This window comes from Siniperca chuatsi, linkage group LG10 (genome assembly GCF_020085105.1).
Source record: "Siniperca chuatsi isolate FFG_IHB_CAS linkage group LG10, ASM2008510v1, whole genome shotgun sequence".
Taxonomy (NCBI): Eukaryota; Metazoa; Chordata; class Actinopteri; order Centrarchiformes; family Sinipercidae; genus Siniperca; species Siniperca chuatsi.
The window spans coordinates 31,225,740-31,240,739 of NC_058051.1; the positions used below are offsets into that span (position 1 = coordinate 31,225,740).

At 46.2% G+C, this 15,000-nt stretch overlaps 2 protein-coding genes across 5 annotated transcripts in view; both read left to right on the forward strand.

The window, feature by feature from the left end:
• Positions 1-12,745, forward strand: part of plxnb3 (plexin B3) — a 97,048-nt gene extending 84,303 nt beyond the window's left edge. The window contains exons 21-40 of the mRNA XM_044211589.1: positions 78-209; positions 885-989; positions 1,091-1,252; positions 1,622-1,773; positions 2,098-2,198; positions 2,426-2,643; positions 2,754-2,932; positions 5,101-5,167; positions 5,258-5,404; positions 5,620-5,700; positions 5,786-5,864; positions 5,965-6,068; positions 6,197-6,284; positions 7,058-7,224; positions 7,315-7,475; positions 7,551-7,698; positions 7,815-7,879; positions 8,658-8,733; positions 8,813-8,887; positions 9,057-12,745. Of these exons, the coding sequence (XP_044067524.1) occupies positions 78-209; positions 885-989; positions 1,091-1,252; positions 1,622-1,773; positions 2,098-2,198; positions 2,426-2,643; positions 2,754-2,932; positions 5,101-5,167; positions 5,258-5,404; positions 5,620-5,700; positions 5,786-5,864; positions 5,965-6,068; positions 6,197-6,284; positions 7,058-7,224; positions 7,315-7,475; positions 7,551-7,698; positions 7,815-7,879; positions 8,658-8,733; positions 8,813-8,887; positions 9,057-9,161 (2,412 nt within the window). The 3' untranslated portion in view covers positions 9,162-12,745. The remainder of the gene's footprint in view (positions 1-77; positions 210-884; positions 990-1,090; positions 1,253-1,621; positions 1,774-2,097; positions 2,199-2,425; positions 2,644-2,753; positions 2,933-5,100; positions 5,168-5,257; positions 5,405-5,619; positions 5,701-5,785; positions 5,865-5,964; positions 6,069-6,196; positions 6,285-7,057; positions 7,225-7,314; positions 7,476-7,550; positions 7,699-7,814; positions 7,880-8,657; positions 8,734-8,812; positions 8,888-9,056) is intronic.
• Positions 12,746-13,933: 1,188 nt separating this feature from the next.
• srpk3 (SRSF protein kinase 3) overlaps positions 13,934-15,000 on the forward strand; it is a 23,481-nt gene continuing 22,414 nt past the window's right edge. For 2 of the 4 annotated variants that reach the window (XM_044211607.1, XM_044211606.1), the window contains exon 1: positions 13,934-14,430. The gene's annotated coding sequence lies outside the window, so the exon portion shown is untranslated. The remainder of the gene's footprint in view (positions 14,431-15,000) is intronic. The other 2 variants (XM_044211609.1, XM_044211608.1) reach the window with 1 other exon arrangement.

The following is a 15,000-nucleotide window of genomic DNA, read 5'->3' on the forward strand; positions in this document are numbered from 1 at the left end:
TACCTTTAATTTTGCCTGTCCACCTGTCTGTCTTTCTTCTTGCCTCTCTCCTGTCTCTCCACCTGTCTGTTTCTCAGGTGTCGGAGCGCTGCTCTGTCCTGTCATCCTCTCAGATGACCTGTCCAACCCCCACAGTGACGCCAGAGGTCAAAGTGAAGGGTGTCTGGTTTCAGCTGGACAATGTCAGAGTCCACTATGAAAGCATCAAGGTGCCTGTCTGTCTCTCTACCTGTCTGTGACGTGGTGTTAGAATTTCATTTTCTTAAAGCTTCCAGAGGATATCATTATCTCTGATGTCCATCCAGAATAAACCTCCATAAATCCACATAAAATCATAGAAAAAAGACGCTGTAGAACTTGCCTGAGAATCACATTTCACATTTTAGTTTCAGTTTTCTTTAGTCTCACAGTAATCCAGTGACAGCTGTCTGTACATCCACGGGTCCACTGCAAACAACAGCTGCTACCAGCTGATTCAGCTGCTTTAATGGTGACAGTTTGACAAAATGTAAACAAATATAGGCTAAAAAGTGTGGCATTACAACAGCATATCTGATGAGCTTTTACAGGGTCTCGCCCTCCTGATGGCTTTAATTGTTTCTGTCATCATATTGGTTCCTGAAGAGGCCGATATCTTGGTGTTAGCATGTTTCCATCTATGAGATTAGCAACAACATTTTTGACTTCCTCCATTTTCACACAAAAGTCAAATTTCACTCAGCTGATAAAATGCAGCAGAAGGAAAAAGTTCAGAGATCCACTTTAAAATACCTACAGACAGAAATACAGTCTGATGACTGATATTCTGACCAAAACACAGTGTGGGTCTGATTGAGAAACCTGTCTGTCTCTCTGCCTGTCTCGTGTGCTTGTCTGCCTCTCAGGGAAAAAGCTTCACTTATTATTCAAACCCGGAGATTTTTCGTCTGAATCGAGAAGCTCCACATGCTCCGTATCGCTTCAAGCCCGGAGGCGTGATCGCTGTGGAGGTAAACTTTTTTACTGAAGAGTATAAACCAGTGAACCAGTCTGTTCACTGACTGACAGAATACAGCGTTTCTGATGTCTGTGTTTCCATGGCGTACCTCAGGGTCAGGACCTGACCAGAGCCATATCCAGACAGGAAGTGACGGCCTGGCTCGGAGATCAGGAGTGTGAGGTTAAAACTCTGGACAACACTCACCTGTACTGTGAACCTCCAGAGATCCAACCAATGAGTGTGGACGACAGCAACGAGCTGCCCAGCCTCAAGGTGACAAATTCAACTCTACGTTAAGGTGCTCGCGTGGAATTGTTCAAAATGTTTTTGAATAATTTCTTCATGAGCGCAACAAAACAAACTTCTTGCTGAACTACGTCTGCTGAGCTCTCCTTCGCTCCCAGAATGCACCTGGAATTTCAGGACTGTGTAATGAGCTGCAAATGTAGTAAATCAATCACCGTGATGCTTGTGAGGAGTGCACGTTTGTGCTGCAGCACTTTCTGAGTAAATGTATCAAGAAACAAGCTGCTGCTCCGTCTCAAGCTGTCACATATAAACAGAAGACATCTGAAAACACCAAAACAAACAGGAATTCAGATTTTTGTTTCTAAAAATCCTCCCCACCTGTCTGTGTCTCAGGTGTTCATGGGAAACCTGCAGATGGACCTGGGACTGGTTCAGTACGACAGTGACTCTCTGCTGTCTCCTGTCCCATTGGCAGCTCAGATAGGTTTGGGGGTGGGAGCAGCTGTCATCATCCTGTCAGTGCTGGTCGTCATCCTGATGTACAGGTACGTACCTGTCTGTCTGACTCCACCTGTTTTTTGTTTTTTTTTTAATCAAATTTAAATTTGAACCCCTTAACAAACACTTTCCCTTTGTGTTTGTCTGACAATGCAGAATCCATGTTTTCTATGCACCATGCCATAAACTGGAAATATTCTAGATGATTAAACTTCTCCACTACAATTTAAAATTCAATTCTAAAGGTTTTAACAAAGTTTGGACAGTTTGAGTTTGTAATGAGTCGCCAACAGATGAGCTTTTAAATACAAAAATTCTTTATTGATCACACTTAGTTGACTTGACGTTTTTGCTTGTGTTTGTGTGTGTAGAAGGAAGAGTAAACAGGCTCTCAGAGATTATAAGAAGGTTTTGCTGCAGTTGGAAACTCTGGAGATCAACGTGGGAGACCAGTGTCGCAAAGAGTTCACTGGTACACAAACATACATGCACCAAATATCTACAGATGGTACAGTCTCATCCAAAGTGATGCAGACTAAACTGTAGGAAGAGTTTTCCTGATGCCCATACTGAATGTCAAGTCAATTTTATTTGTATAGCCTAAAATCACAAATTTGCCTCAATGGCGACAGGCTTGAAATTAAAAGGGGCCGCCTACAGCAGTAATGTCTTCTTCCTCTTCTTCTTGCCTGTGTGTAGACCTGATGACAGAGATGATGGACCTGAGCAGTGATGTTGGAGGACCAGGACTCCCCCTGCTGGACTACAGGACGTATGCAGAGAGAGTCTTCTTCCCTGGCCAGCAGGTGGTGCCGCTGAGCCGCCAGCTGGACCTGCCAGAGTCCCGGAGGCAGACTGTAGAGCAGGGCCTCCAGCAGCTCAACAACCTGCTCAACAACAGACTCTTCCTTACCAGGGTGGGTCAGGGGGGGCAGTAGGAGGTTCATGTGATGCTGATGTAACCTGGTCTCAGATCAGGAGACACGTGGACTTGCAGGTGATGGTTTGTTCTGTCTCTGTCTCTCAGTTTATCCACACTCTGGAGGCCCAGCAGGGTTTCTCTCAGAGAGACCGGGGTTACGTTGCCAGTCTGCTCACCATGGCACTGCATGATAAACTGGAATATTTCACAGAGGTCATGAAGAGTCTGCTGCAGGACCTGGTGCAGCAGTATGTTGCCAAGAACCCCAAACTCATGCTACGCCGGTATGTAAAACAAACACATCTTCATCTGTGAAATCTGTCAACTGCAGACAACAGGTGGGTTTTTTGTTGTTTTAAACCTGCTCATTTACCCTCCAATCCCTCCATTGTGTTCTCAATGGAGGGATTGCGTGCTGGTCCACTGTTCCTAGACCAGGACAGAAACCACATCACTCCTAGAGTCCTTTTCAACACCCTGATGGAGGGGTGGATCAGGAGGTATGGCGGGTCGTCCAATGATCACAGGGTTGGCAGTTCGATCCCCACCTCCTCCTGTCCACATGTCGAAGTGTCCTTGGGCAAAACACTGAACCCTAAATTGCTCCCTGTGGTCAGACCAGCACCTGCGTGCCATCAGTGTGTGAGTTTGTGTGTGAATGGGTGAATGAGAGCAGGTGAATGAGAGGCAAATTGTAAAGCTATTTGGATAAAAGCGCTATATAAATGCAGCCATTTACCATTTACCCAGGGTGGCCTAACAATGTGGTACCCCAGTAACTGGTGCACATTCTCGGGTCCCTTTTTTAAAAATGGGAACCACCACCCGGTCTGCCATGTGACATTGAAAAGATGTGTCAACCAAGACCGCCTCACAATGTCCAGAACCTTTAGCATCTCAAGGAAAAGTTCATCCTCCCCTGGTACCTCAGTGATGTTAGCTAGCGATTTACACCTTCCTCTGAGTCCTCCAACTGGTTCAGGAGTTCCTTCAACCACCCCACTATATCCCCAGTCCAGGTCAGCAGTTCTCATCCTCTGATGAGAACAGTCTGGACATGCTCCCCCCTCCCGAGTCACCTGGCAGTGTGCCAGAACTTCCTTGAGTCAACCACAAGTTCTTCTTCATCACCTTGATGGATACCGACAACTTTCAGGCCAAAGTCCAAGTAGCTTTCAGCACTTCAGCAATGGTGGCTTTGATGAACCATGTTCCCATAGGAGCAGCCCCATTTTGTGTTTTTGGGCTGAGAACAAAGAACAAAGGGACCGGGGTGCACCAAAGGCCCTCCAAAGCAACTTCATGCACGCCCACACCAACCAGCCCTGCGCACCAACTCACCAGACCTGAAATGAAGGAAATCACCTGTAGCCAGGAAACATAATCACAACATAGGCTACACTCAAATCTCCACATTTACTATTCAATTGACCTAAAACGCACCAAAACAAACATCCCAGACTAGACCCCTGTTTGTCATAACCTGGCCTGTGGGCCATGACAAAAATGGGAATGGACACAAAATGCCAACAAATATGAGTTATTTATCACAACAAAAAAGATCAACTGAGAGATAAATTTGGATGTGAGGTGTGTTAGTCAGCGACATCAGTAGCGTTCATGTGGATGTAAGTATAGTGTAGTATAAGGTGTTGTGGAGTAAAAATGAAACAAAAGACTACGCAAAGCAAAGGGAGTTGCAGGCAGAGAAGCGAGCGAGCCACGTTGGCATCTGGGACTTTTCTATCCTGTGGAGCACTGGGCCCAGGTGCTCCTGATCTGGCTGGACACTGCAATCAGCCCATCTGGCACGCTAAACATATATAGGTAGACACATTTACCAACCAACACACACACACCGCACAAGCAGACTAAGCAGGGACGTCACACCGATTAGGCCCCGCGGGTACAGGTCCTGCTGTGTTCTCGTACCCGAGGACCAAATTTAAGCTGACTCTGGTCCATATATGGTTACCAGATCTGGCACTCGGGCCAGTTGAGGGTCAGTGCCTCTGTCTGTCTGTCTGTCTGTCTGTCTGTCTGTCTGTCTGTCTGTCCCTCTGTCTGTCTGTCTCTCTGTCATTCTGTCTGTCTGTCTCTCTGTCTGTCCCTCTGTCTGTCCCTCTGTCTGTCTCTCTGTCAGTCTGTCTGTCTGTCTGTCCCTCTGTCAGTCTGTCCCTCTGTCTGTCTGTCTGTCTGTCCCTCTGTCTGTCTGTCTGTCTGTCTCTCTCTCTGTCTGTCCCTCTGTCTGTCCCTCTGTCTGTCTGTCTGTCTGTCTCTCTGTCTGTCTGTCCCTCTGTCAGTCTGTCAGTCTGTCCCTCTGTCTGTCTGTCTGTCTGTCTGTCCCTCTGTCTGTCTGTCTGTCTGTCTGTCTGTCTGTCTCTCTCTCTGTCTGTCTGTCCCTCTGTCTGTCCTGCTGATGGCGGGTGTCTGCTGTGTGTCTGTGTTTCAGGACGGAGACAGTCGTAGAGAAGATGTTGACCAACTGGATGTCGATCTGCCTCTACTCCTTCCTCAAGGTAAATGCCTGTCTGTCTGTAGAAACACGCTGTCTGTCTTCAACCCCCCTGCCCGTCTCACCCTCACCTGTCTGTCGTTGTGTCTGTCAGGAGGTGGCAGGGGAGCCTCTCTACATGCTCTACAGAGCCATAAAGTATCAGGTGGATAAAGGGCCGGTCGATGTTGTGACGGGAAAAGCCAAACGAACGCTGAATGACAGCCACCTGCTGCGCGAGGATATTGACTACTGTACTATGGTAACCACGGCAACACACACACAGACTTCAACTGTAGGCAACAGTTACACACCTGGGCAATATGAGTAAGTCATAATAGACAACAAGGTGTCCTGATATACAACAACAATGGACGGGTTGGTGGCGAAGACCTCCACGCTGGTGTTCTTTTACATTTCCGTCTCTGCGTGGACACCTGGGAGTCTCACCTTCCTGTACCTGTCTCTCTCTCTCAGACTCTGACTGTGTTGGTGAAGAATGGAGTCGAGGTTCAACCTTGTCCTGTTAAAGTGCTCGACACCGACACTATCACACAGGTACCTGTCTGTCTGTCTGTCTGTGTTTCTGCCTGTCTGTCTGTTCCTCACCTAAATATCTGCCTCTCTATCTGTCTGTGTGCAGGTGAAGGATAAGATCCTGGATCAGGTCTACAGAGGAGCTCCGTTCTCTCAGAGACCAGCAGCCGACAGTCTGGACCTGGGTACACACACACACACACACACCTACCTGTCTCACCTGTCTCACCTGTCTGTTTTGATTGACAGCTCATACTGACCTGTGTTTCTGTGTTTGATTGACAGAGTGGCGATCAGGTCAGGCGGGTCACCTGACCCTGTCAGATGATGATGTCACAGCGGTGGTTCAAGGTCGCTGGAAACGACTCAACACTCTGCAGCACTACAAGGTAACAACAACTGACCAATCACAGCGCGTCTTCAGTTTCTCTTCTTCTACACTTCTCTTCATGTTCTCCTCTTCTTCTCTTTCATGTCCCATCAGTTAAATATTAAACTCTGCTCTCACGTTCTTCAGGTTCCAGACGGAGCAACAGTTGCTCTGATTCCTCGTTCTCAGAGTTCAGGTGGAGTTGGAGTCAACCAGGTCTTCCAGACTGGAGAGAGTAAGAACACAACACATCTAAACAATCTAGAATGCATAGAACATGTGGAACATCCGCAAGCCAGCACAACACAAACAAGAACCTTATCAACCATCTAGAAAATTTAGAACATCTAGAATATCAAGAACATCTGAATCCGAGAGCCAGCACCATCATGTAGCCATCACGTAGAACATTTAGAGCCCAGAACCAAAACAAAAACAACAACCCAGAACATGTAGAACCCAGGACCAAAGTAAAGAAGACCAGAAAGAACACACAGAGAATCATCTAGAATATCTAGAACCCAGACCCAATACAAGGACACACAAAAACCCAAACACAAACAAACACAAAGAAAACCATCTAGAACCATCAGCCAAGACACTGAGAACCACATAAAGCACATAGAACCCATAACCAAAACAAAGAGAACTATGTAGAACATTTTGAACCCAAAGCAAACACAAAGAGAACAATTTAGAACAAGTAGAACACCTACAACCTTTAACAGAGAAACATCTGAAACTGAGAACCAACACGTAGAAACCCATTTAGATCACCTAGACTAGAACCCAGAACAACACAAAGACAACCTTTTAGAACTGATCATCAACACGAAGATAACTATCTAGAACATCTGGAACCCATAACTAACACAAAGAGAACCATCTAGAACCAACACCTCTGTAGTTTTGTCAGATACAAGGATTCTCCTCTGTTTGAGACAAATCCCCCAGGTGTTTTTTTATTGGTCGTCATGGTGACTGACAGTCTGTGTGTGGTTGCCATAGAAACGCCGATGCTGGAGGGTGAGGAGGAGGAGGGTCTGCGTCTGTGGCACCTGGTGAAGAGCAGCGAAGATCCTGAAATCCCGAAACACAGAAAGAGCAGCATGAGGGAGAGAGAGAGAGCCAAGGCCATACCTGAGATTTACCTGACCAGACTGCTGTCCATGAAGGTAACACAACAACAACAACAACAACAACAAACTACAGCCTGTCTCTCTCTCTGTACCGGTCTGTCTGACTACCTGTCTGTCTCTCTGTAGGGGACGTTGCAGAAGTTTGTGGACGACGTCTTCGTGGCGATCCTCAGTACGAAGCGTCCTCCTCCGATTGCCGTCAGATTCTTCTTCGACTTCCTGGACGACATGGCAGAGAAACACGGCATCGACGACCCCGAGACCGTCCACATCTGGAAGACCAACAGGTGAGAAACACACCTGGACGCCTGTCTGTCTCTCTTAACGGTCTGTCTCTCTGACCTGTCGCTCTCTCTCTCCAGTCTCCCTCTCAGGTTCTGGGTGAACATCCTGAAGAATCCTCAGTTTGTTTTGGACGTTCAGGTGACCGACAGCATCGACGCCGTCCTGTCTGTCATCGCTCAGACCTTCATCGACTCCTGCACCACCTCCGAGCACAAAGTGGGACGGGTACGGCCTGTCTGTCTCTCTGTCTATCTGGCTGGCTGTCTGTATGTTTACTGTGTATCTGTATTAACTCTGTTGGTTTAGTCATGTGACCTCATGGTAACCTTCTGTCCAATCAGGACTCTCCTGTCAACAAGCTGCTGTACGCTAGAGAGATCCCCCGATACAAACAGCTGGTGGAGAGGTGAGACAGCTTCCTGTCAGTTACCACTGTTCATCACGAGGGCTGTCATCCTCTTAACTTCGAAACACACGCTCGCTGCTGCACGGTTACCATAGAAACACACGCTCGCTGCTGCACGGTTACCATAGAAACACACGCTCGCTGCTGCACGGTTACCATAGAAACACACGCTCACTGCTGCACGGTTACCATAGAAACACACGCTCGCATTTACGGTTACCATAGAAACACACGCTCACTGCTGTACAGTTACCATAGAAACACACGCTCGCTGCTGCACGGTTACCATAGAAACACACGCTCACTGCTGCACGGTTACCATAGAAACACACGCTCGCTGCTGTACGGTTACCATAGAAACACACGCTCGCTGCTGTACAGTTACCATAGAAACACACGCTCGCTGCTGTACAATTACCATAGAAACACACGCTCCTGCTGTACGGTAACCATAGAAACACACGCTCATTGTTGTACGGTTACCATAGAAACACACGCTCGCTGCTGTACGGTTACCATAGAAACACACGCTCGCTGCTGTACGGTTACCATAGAAACACACGCTCACTGCTGTACAGTTACCATAGAAACACACGCTCGCTGCTGTACAGTTACCATAGAAACACACGCTCCTGCTGCACGGTTACCATAGAAACACACGCTCATTGTTGTACGGTTACCATAGAAACACACGCTTGCTGCTGCACGGTTACCATAGAAACACACGCTCGGTGTTGGAACATGTTATACTAATGTGTCACTGCGTGTGTGTGTGAAGGTATTACAGTGATATCCACAGCGCTGCGTCCGGCTGTTATCAGGAGATGAACTCCACGCTGACGGAGCTGTCCGGGGTCAGTAAACACACTGAATTACAGCTGTTACTGTCCCAAAAACACGCAGCTGCTTAATACTGTCTCTGTCTCTCTGCAGAGTTTTGCCTCAGAGATGAACAGTCTTGTTGCTCTTCATGAACTCTACAAGTACATCAACAAATATTATGACCAGGTAACACACACACACACACACACACACACCTGCTCGATGTTTAACTTATGAGTGCGATGATGCATGTTTTTAAGTTATTAACATTATTAACATTTGCCACAGACGATCACTGACCTTACCTGTCTCTCTGTCTCTCATCTGTCTCTCTCTGTACCTATCTGTCTGTCAGATCATCATGTCTCTGGAGGAGGACAGTTCAGGTCAGAAGATGCAGTTGGCCTATCGGCTGCAGCAGGTCGCCGCTCTGGTGGAGAACAAGGTCACTGACCTGTGATGACCTCTGACCCTGCGACTGAAGAAACGCAGAGCCACTCCTCCGCTAAGGAAGAGGAGGATGTAGAAGCTGAAAGACTGAAACTCTGGAAATCATTGGATTCCTGTCAACACTGTGTCTTCCTGCTGTGTGTGTGTGTGTGTGTGTGTGTGTGTGTGTTGGGGATATATGAGGTTTTTAAAGTCAGACTCAGGAGATCCCAGTTCTTTAGATTCCTTCACTCCGCAGCAGCATTCAACCTAAACTTAAACTGACCCGAATCCAAACCTAATCCAAACCTAAACCCGGCGTGAGACCAACCAGAAAACGACAATCTAACCAATCAGATCAGGGAACATCATCATCACCTGCTGCCTTGCACTACATTTCCCAGAGTTCCCGGCTGCTCTGCTGTCTGTGTGGAGTCAGAAAGCACAATTTTGATAGTTTCTCTTCTGATCACATGTATTGATTATTGACTTGCTGATCTCAGACATGCTGGATGTTTTTTATCGACAGTATTGCTGACAATATTTTTGCCTTTACTACTGAAACCAGCACAACTCTGCATGTCAGGAGCTTTAAAGGTCCCAACATTTAGTGAAGTGGGAGTTTTACTGAACGCAATAACAGAATCAGGGAGGGTTTTTTATGATCACATTTTCAGTGTGATACCAGCTTCTGCTTCTTTCTTAATAACAGACTAAATCTTCTACCCAGAGCTCTTCAGGTAAACTCGACCCCTGACAACCTCAGGATCCGACCCGACCCTGGTTCCCAGTCCTTCCAGTCTTCCTCAGTTCCAGGTCGAGTCCAGAATGACTCACTAGGTTTCTCCGGTTCGTATAAATTCCAGTGTAAATTTATTCGACAAGTGCTGAATATTTATTTTTCAGCCGGTCACGCTGCAGATCAGTGGTTTGGAGGAAGGATGAGGGAACGTGGCCCGGTGACACTTGTTACTATAGAGACCGTAGCGCTACCTTAGTGCCATCGAGGTTACCTCTGTCTTCTGACTTCATGACGATGATGAAAGTGTTTTTCAAAGATGGAAAATTAAGTAATTGTTACAAGTGTAGATAAGATAGGATCTTAAGATGGTGTTTGAATTGGACCATGTTCAGAAGCGGTCTAATTGGTTTCTAGTAGCCAAAACCAAACCACAGACCCTTGCCTAGTGCCACTCGGTTTTTTTTTAATGGACCAGCTGGTCTCAGGTTCAGGTAACATAAGGTAGGATCCTTTTTGAATCTGGTACGTTTTATAGAGTTATGAAGACTTCTACTCTCAATCACAGCGCAGTCCGGCCAACAAACAGACCAATCAGAGCCAGACTCGAACGATTCATCACAATCAGTGGATTCATCTGGTCAATGTGAACAAAACTTAATGATCAAGGTCAAGGTTTGTGACCTTTACAAGGTCACATTTTATTTATGTGACCAGGTCCTGACACAAAGAAACATACTAACCATTAACTAACACGTTGAAAACAGAAGGATGAGCGGAAACTAGAATCACACTGAAGATAAAGTTGAACTGAAACATTAAAGTTGAACCTGCTGAATGAACAAAGAACAAAGAGCTGGTCGATGAGAAAAACAATCTGAAATCGGGGGGGGGGGGGTTAAACTGTGTTTGTGTGTGTTTGTGTGTTAGCTATTATATGTGTACATACTGTAAGTCCTATTTATACCTATTTATCCCAGCTGTGCCTTCACTCTTGCAGCTAGGTGGCACTGTCTGTCCTGACAGCAGCCTTATTGATCATGTGTCCCAGTGCATCATGGGAAGATAAATTAATTTTAATGCTGAACTCTTATTGAACCAGGGAGGGAAAACAGCAGCGACTTACACAAACCCTCCCAGCTTGAGTATCACTGGATATTTGCTATAACAGCTAGCACAACATTTGCTATATTGCAGAGCACCTAGCATAACATTATGCTAGGTGCTCTTAACTAGCTGTTTGTTGCTGGTATAATATATATATCTGAAATTGTACAGTTAGTATAACACCTGGTGTGTTTGAAACTAGCTGTCTGTGGTTAGTATATCGTCTCATATCTACAACAACTAGCAGTCCAAATATGCTAGCTCTTTGTTTAAGCTTGTATAAACAGTGTTATGCTAACTAAAAATAGCGATGATTGTTGTCTTCAGGAGGATGAAACTGTAATATCACTCAACAAACAGTTACAACCAGCAAGCACGTTTGGTGCAACATATAGCGTCACATCAACGCCAACAGTGTGTGTTGCCCTTTATGATGCTGTTTTTAGCTAGCTGATGCTACAATAGCAACACAGCTTTGGCTACCAACAGCTAGCATATCCCTGACTTTTAGTTACTTATCCTTAGTTGATGTAACATTTGCAAAGCTACACATTATTGTTTAGCTCTGATATCAATCAGCTGTACTGTCACACAGGCTGAATCCAAATATCCGAACTTCCCTGCACTCGGACTCTATTTCTACGTAAAGCAGCAAATAACTGTCAGTATGAAGAAACTGTTCAGACAAAAACCCTGAGGTTACAGGGTCAATAACCTGGAAACAAGTCAGGTCTAAAGTCTCCGTGCAGTTCATGTCCTCGCGGCCTCAGAGTTGAAGACTCAGTCTGCAGGTCCAGAGGTGGAAGGTTTGGATCCAGTCTGGAGATTATTAGTTCAGTTTGTTGTTTTAGCTGTCGGTGTGTTTTCTCTGTGTGGCGTTGTCACAAAGTGAAGATTCAGCTGGTGTGGACGACCTGTCACAGTTTTATTTAGTCTTCGTGTGCAACTCTGCTGTCCGCCACAGCGGACAGGACGCTTCCTGGACTCGTGCTGTAGGTGTTTCACTGGAAATGGACTCAAACTGAGACTGAACCCATCGGGCAATAAATCAACAGTCTGTCGGTCAGCACTCGTGTCTGCTGCTGAACCGAAACAGGAAATTGACAGATTTAGTTATAAAATGAGAAGTTTGTTGAATGACTGATCGCAGCTTCTGTACTTTTCTTCTTCTTCTAATATTTCTGGTGATTATTGCTGTTTAATCTGAATGTCTCTCCTCTGTGTTTTTGCCTTGCAAGTTTTTTGAGCCTGTGTTTGACCCGTAGTTGTAGTTCTCTGATCAGATTAGACTTCTGCATGCGTGTGATGATGATGATGATGAAGATATACGGTGCTTCTAAAAGCTTTTTTTTTTTTTAAATAAAGACAAGAGGCGGAGCTCCAGCCCTGTCACTGATGATGTGTGTAAATGGAGGACGTCCCGGTCTCTGTACAGTTTTCTAATCTTCTGGGACACGATGAGGCAGATCCTCAGCTCTGATTGGTCGAGCTCTGTTTGTTACTGAAACGTTTTTTCTACAAGGGAATAAAAACTTTAAAGGGTTTGTATAAAATAAATCCAGGATCAGTTGTAATGAAGCACAGACTGCTTTCCTACTGACTGTGTACAGTTTGCTAACAGTGTGTAAATGTGCCTGTAAATACCTGTCTGAGGATGAGGATGAGGATGAAGACGAGTCAGTCTGCAATGGAAATGTTTTTATTGTGAAGAGGCAGGAGGCCAAACACAATTTGTATCATGTAAAAATAAAGTTATAATTTTAACAGTTGTCTCTGTGGACTGGGTGTGTTGTGTTACTACCAGAGCTTGATCATCGTTAAGTGTTTGAATACTATTGTGATGTGCTGCTGAGACCAAACAAAACTTTCTTGATGCCTAACTTAAATATAAACGTCTTTCTGCTAAACCCTTTCTGCAATTTAACTAAATAAGTTTTGAATGTTGTCTGAATACAAACAGCCGAACGTTCCTAAATAAAAACGTGTGATTTAAATCAGGAAGCGTTGATTTAACGTCAGTGAATCGGACAGACTGCAGACATACTGACCGCTGAACCGGGACACCGACCCTTCAGCAAGATCAGGACTCTGACCAGACATCTGGGCCTGAAACCTGCTGCTACACACTTCACTACGGGGCCATGGAGGTCCAGAAAGATCCTGTTCATCTTCTGCGCACAAGATGCAGCTTGATGATATTTTAGGAAGATCCGTAGCTTGTATCTTCAGAATATCTTGTCAGCTACATGTTTTATGTTAATATTTTGTTGATAATACTATAAATGTTTACATGAGTCAAATGTTGAAGGCAGGACGTTCACTTGTAACAGAGTATTTTAATGATGGAGTTAGTGATATTACTTGAACAGAGGCTGAGAAAACTGAGTGACTAAGTTGTTCTGATGGTAATGAAGCAGGAGCCAGTTCCTGTCAGGAAGAAGGGGGGGTTAAAATCGTAAGAATGTAATGGTAGTGGTAATATTAATAAAGTAATAATAATAATAATAATAGGAATAATAATGACAATAATAGTAATAAGACTAACACAGGGGCAGCAGGCGGCCCACAACCACAGATCCAGACTCTGCAGCACCTGAGGCAGAAAGACCTGCTGAGACAAGATGAGAGGAAGGACAGACAGCGGAGGACAAACTGACAGAGGGAAGACATCATGAGCGAAAGAAGAGGAGGAGGAGGAGGAAGAAGTGAATGTGAGGGATGAAGATGATGAACCTGATGGTGCGTTTGCCTCCGTTTCACTCCGTAAAATAAATTTCTCTGCAGAGCTGTTCTGTATTTTCATGCGGGGGACCCCACCCACCGCCCCCTCTACTGCCCCCACCCACCGCCCCCACCGCCCCCTCCGCCCCCACCCAACCACCCACCGCCCCTCTATCGCCCCAACCACCCACCCACCCCTCTATCGCCCCCACCGCGAGATCCGCCACTGGTCCCAGTTTAGGGCCAGGCTCAGCGTGGCCGGTCACTACGCATGCGCAGAGCCCGGTGTCCGGTGTCAGGCTGTCAGCAGCTGTTGAGACCATGAACGGTAGGACCGAAGCAGCAGAGAAAACACACCCAGAATAACCGACACCGACCCGGTACCGAGGCGGCACTGACCGGGCCGGACTGCAGGGAGAGCCGCTGATCTGCAGCTGGAGCTAACGGGCTAACCGACAGCACACCGTCCGCTGTTCTCTAACGGGGCTAACGGGCTAACCGACAGGCCACTGGCTCACGTTCACCACGCTGCGCCGCACTGACCCGTTCTGACCCGGGTTAGTTTCTGGACCATCTGAACCACCTCCAGTCGGACTGTCTCCGGGTTTCACGGCCGGTTTCTGGTGAACTTCAGCTAACGAGCTAGCTGTCAGAGTAGCCTACCGTCAGCCCAGCCGGGATAGACCGTTGTGACCCGGTTCGGTTTGAGGACCGGGAGCCAGGATGCTGATAGGTACAGTACTCCTGACCCGGGTCGGTGTCCCGGTTCAGCTGTCAGTGTTGTCGGTGCAGTTTGTGTCTGAACTCCAGAGAGCGGGGATAACATGCTAAGCTAACATTAGCTAACGGTACCAGCCTGTGACCGCTGCTGCTGTCAACAACACACACACATTAGGGTTTCTGGTTCAGCCAGACTCAATTTAATAAATCTGGCATTTACAAATTTTTGGCTTCCCAGCAGGTGATTTCTAACTGCTTGAATGGGACTTCCAAAAATAAATGTCAGCTGGTAAATTCGGCACACAGGTGATCTCCAGGTGGTTTTTGATGAACTTAAATGGTCGCTGCCCTACCCTCCATGATGTGTTAATAGTATCAGGTTGGCAGAGAACCACATGTGAAAAGTTACGGTTTTTGTTCAGAAACGTGCAGCCTTGTCTGTGGTTAGTATGCTGAATTAAATTCAAGGTGGTAATTAATGTTTGAATAGTTGTGTGTGTGTCCCAATATGGAGAGAGCTAAATTTAGAGTCTTATGAATGGTTTACTGATGTTTTGTTGTGATTTGTAAGTGTTGTGTGACA